Raw genomic sequence first — 3,187 nt, 5'->3', positions numbered from 1 at the left:
TTCGGGCCAGCTCCGCTCGTGAATTTGCGGAAGCTGGGAGCGGGCGAGCTACTGAACAGGGCCTCAGTATCAAGCTTAATTTACTCCATAACAAGATGTGACTGGTTGTTAGAAATTTTCAGGATTCATAAAGTACCGTCACACTTATTTTAACCTTGATTCAAAAAGAAAGCACTGTGACCGAGCCATTCAAGAACACAAAATGCCTGAACGACAGCCAGAATTAAAATGTTTGCATAGTTGAGGCCCAGATCAAGGACAACAAACATCATTTCATCCAGAGACATCTCGGAGCATGGGGTTTTACACATCATCAGCTGTTAGAATACTTCAGCTACACATGTCAATCACTGAGTCAGGGGTTGTTGTGTCTTGCGTCTGAACACGATTGAACAGCCATTGAGAACTGAAATTAAACTGGGCAGTGTCTGAACTTGAGCGTCAACTTTGACAACAAGTATCTTCCAGCACCTAGGCTTGCACTGATATACTGCTACATTTCTCAACAAGGTGAAACAATTTTGTGCACCACCCTACTCGACGCAGGACAACCTTTGTCGAACCTCAAACTGGCTCAGTGCCGTATTGATGCTGAAAATCAACATTAACACAAATTAGGACATCTAAGAATGATGGAGTGTAAATAGTAGCAAGTTCAATATTTATGCATCGGATAAGCAATGTTTACCAGCAGAGAACATCTCCATTTCTTGCAGTCTTCTCAGAGATCCACTCTGGGACAAACTCTAGAAGCAGTCTCACTTGCTCTTCGACTTCACCTGCAAATTTAGGAGTTCAACGTCAGTTCACATCGCAGACAACAAGCTGAAATGACAAAGATAGAAAGCACAGCTCACACTTACCCTTGTCAACGATCTTCGGGTTACTTTCGATTATCTTGTGGATGAGCTCCTCCTTTGTCAGTACAGTTCGCTGCCTCGATTGATAGATAAGGAAGATGATGTCAAAGGTGCTTGGCAGGCATGATATGAGCTTCTGCCGCTGAACCTGGTCCGCATAGCCTGTTTCCTTCTCCTCCAAAGTTCTCTTCTCCTTCTCCTTTACCTGTAAATAACAAATGTGTCATCCTTTGTTCACAGAGGAGCAAAAATGGGTTGAACAATGATCAGTATGAGTAAGAACTTACCGACTGCAAGAGGGACTTTGGAAGGAAACCGAGCAACTCATCATCGCCATCGCTTGGAGATGTGCTGCTCATGCTTTGGTTGTGGTTATGTTGTTGTCCTTTGGTGCCCATCATATGAGAGCGCGCGTGGATCACACCATAGGGTTAGTTGTATGTTGATAGGACTATGTATTGGAGGGCAAAAGTGACAGAAGCTTCAACCTAGCATAGAAATTGATGCATACGGGATTGAAGGGGAACCAATATATATTAATGCTATGGTTGGGTTTTACCTTAATGAACGTTAGTAGTTGCGGATGCTTGCTAATAGTTCCAATCATAAGTGCATAGAATCAAGTCAGGGATGACATGCTACCAGTGGCCTCTCTCACATAATACTTGCTATCGGTCTAGTAAAGTAGTCAATTGCTTAGGGACAATTTCGCATCTCGTACCACCACTTTTCCTCACTCGCATACTAACTTTATTGTGTCTTTATCTAAACAGCCCATAGTTTTTATTTACGCGCTTTTTATATTCTTGCAAACCTATCCAAAATCACCTACAAAGTAGTTCTAGTTTCATACTTGTTTTAGGTAAAGCGAATGTCAAGCGTGCGTAGAGTTGTATCGGTGGTCAATAGAACTTGAGGGAATATTTGTTCTACCTTTAGCTCCTCGTTGGGTTCGACACTCTTACTTATCGAAAGAGGCTACAATTGATCCCCTATACTTGTGGGTTAACAGCGCAGCGGACCCAAGAGCTGGAGCAGAGGCACAGGGAGACGCTCGATGCCCAGGCTCTGGTTCACGCCGGCAAGGTGAAGGAGCTGGAGGTGGAGCGGGACGGGCTGAAGGAGCAGGCCCTGAAGCTGTCCCAGGAGAAGGACACGCTCAACGGCGCCCTGACGGAGGCGCGGGGCGCGTCCGTCAGCAGGGCCGGGGAGCTCTCCGAGGCCAACAACTCCATCAAAGACCTCAAGCTGAAGCTGGAGGGCCTCGAAGAGATGCTCTCAGAGGCCAAGGCTCGGGAGGAGACCCTGGCCAAGGATCTGGAGGCCGAGAAGCTGCAGCGGAGGAACGAAGCCGCCAGCCACAAGGATTTCGTGGAGGGCGAGAATCGCTGGATCAGCCGCCTCGAGGACGTCGCCGGCAGGATCACCACGCAGCTGGCTACCATGGGGATGCCAAATGTGAGGTATGCCCCAGAGCGCAGCGGGACTACCAACGCCAAGCTGACCCTGTTCTTTGAGGGTGTTCTCGGGGCCCTGGAGCAGTTCTACTCCAACAGGGCGGCTTTGCTGGCCGACGAGAACCGAAGGCTTTGCCGGGGTGCCATGACCAAGGTCCTCACCAAGGTGGCGTACTGGAACCCCACCCTTGACTTCGACGCCGCGCTGGAGAGCTTGCCGGAGGGCACTGACCTCGCGCCGCTCAAGGAGCATATCGAGCCCATCATCAGCCTCATCGACGGAATTCAAAGGGTGGAGGGCCAGCGTCTGGATTAGGCACCCCATTTCTTATCGCCGCTGCAGGTTCATGACCAAGACAATTTCTATCTTTAGTTAGAACCGCGGCAACAATGCATGTTATTTTCCTGTTTGATTTCCCTTTGTATGTCCACCCTACGTTAACCGGGTGGGCTTGCCGGCGAGTAAACCCAGGGCGGCGTCTTGAGGACAGATCCCCATTGGCCTGCCGGGTACGCTTGCTGCCGGGCAAACCACCCCACCGCCCTTAACGCGTCCGCTCGACCTGTCGAGCTTGACTCGAGTCAGAATCGAGAGCGTTGGCTAGTGCAGAAGGCTACCCTGCCACTCTTGACGCGGCCGCTTGAGCTGTTGAGCGGACTCGAAACAGAACAAGGGCGTTGCCAATTGCGGGAGGGCCCCTTTACGTGCGGGTTTTTCATACATAGGCAGGATCTCCGAGGACAATAAACTCATGTATAAAAGGAAATTCCTCAAGGCTCTGGATGACTTAGCTTTTCTGTTGCCGCGCTAGCATCCTTCGCGCTTGCAGGCGGCGTAGTTTTCTCCTGGTCGTCTTCTTCTTTAGAGGC

At 49.7% G+C, this 3,187-nt stretch overlaps 1 protein-coding gene across 1 annotated transcript; it reads right to left on the bottom strand.

Moving 5' to 3' along the window:
- Nucleotides 1-252: 252 nt before the first annotated feature.
- Nucleotides 253-1,222, bottom strand: LOC141041481 (CDT1-like protein a, chloroplastic). Its single transcript, XM_073507705.1, has 4 exons — nt 1,148-1,222; nt 864-1,065; nt 689-779; nt 253-591 (listed from the first exon to the last, which is right to left on the bottom strand). Exons 1-4 carry the CDS (start codon nt 1,217-1,219, stop codon nt 534-536), a joined length of 423 nt encoding a protein of 140 aa, XP_073363806.1. The 5' UTR covers nt 1,220-1,222; the 3' UTR covers nt 253-533.
- Between the last annotated feature and the right edge of the window lie 1,965 nt (nt 1,223-3,187).

The sequence above is a fragment of the Aegilops tauschii genome, chromosome 2 (genome assembly GCF_002575655.3).
Source record: "Aegilops tauschii subsp. strangulata cultivar AL8/78 chromosome 2, Aet v6.0, whole genome shotgun sequence".
Taxonomy (NCBI): Eukaryota; Viridiplantae; Streptophyta; class Magnoliopsida; order Poales; family Poaceae; genus Aegilops; species Aegilops tauschii.
This window is presented reverse-complemented; position numbering and strand designations above follow the sequence as displayed.

Excerpts from the sequence above, each read along its gene's own strand:
- LOC141041481 (XM_073507705.1), bottom strand. The coding sequence starts at position 1,219 with ATGAGCAGCACATCTCCAAGCGATGGCGATGATGAGTTGCTCGGTTTC. Across the intron at positions 1,066-1,147 it reads CAAAGTCCCTCTTGCAGTCG|GTAAAGGAGAAGGAGAAGAG; the intron begins GTAAGTTCTTAC and ends TGTTATTTACAG. Across the intron at positions 592-688 it reads AATGGAGATGTTCTCTGCTG|CATCAATACGGCACTGAGCC; the intron begins GTAAACATTGCT and ends GTTGATTTTCAG.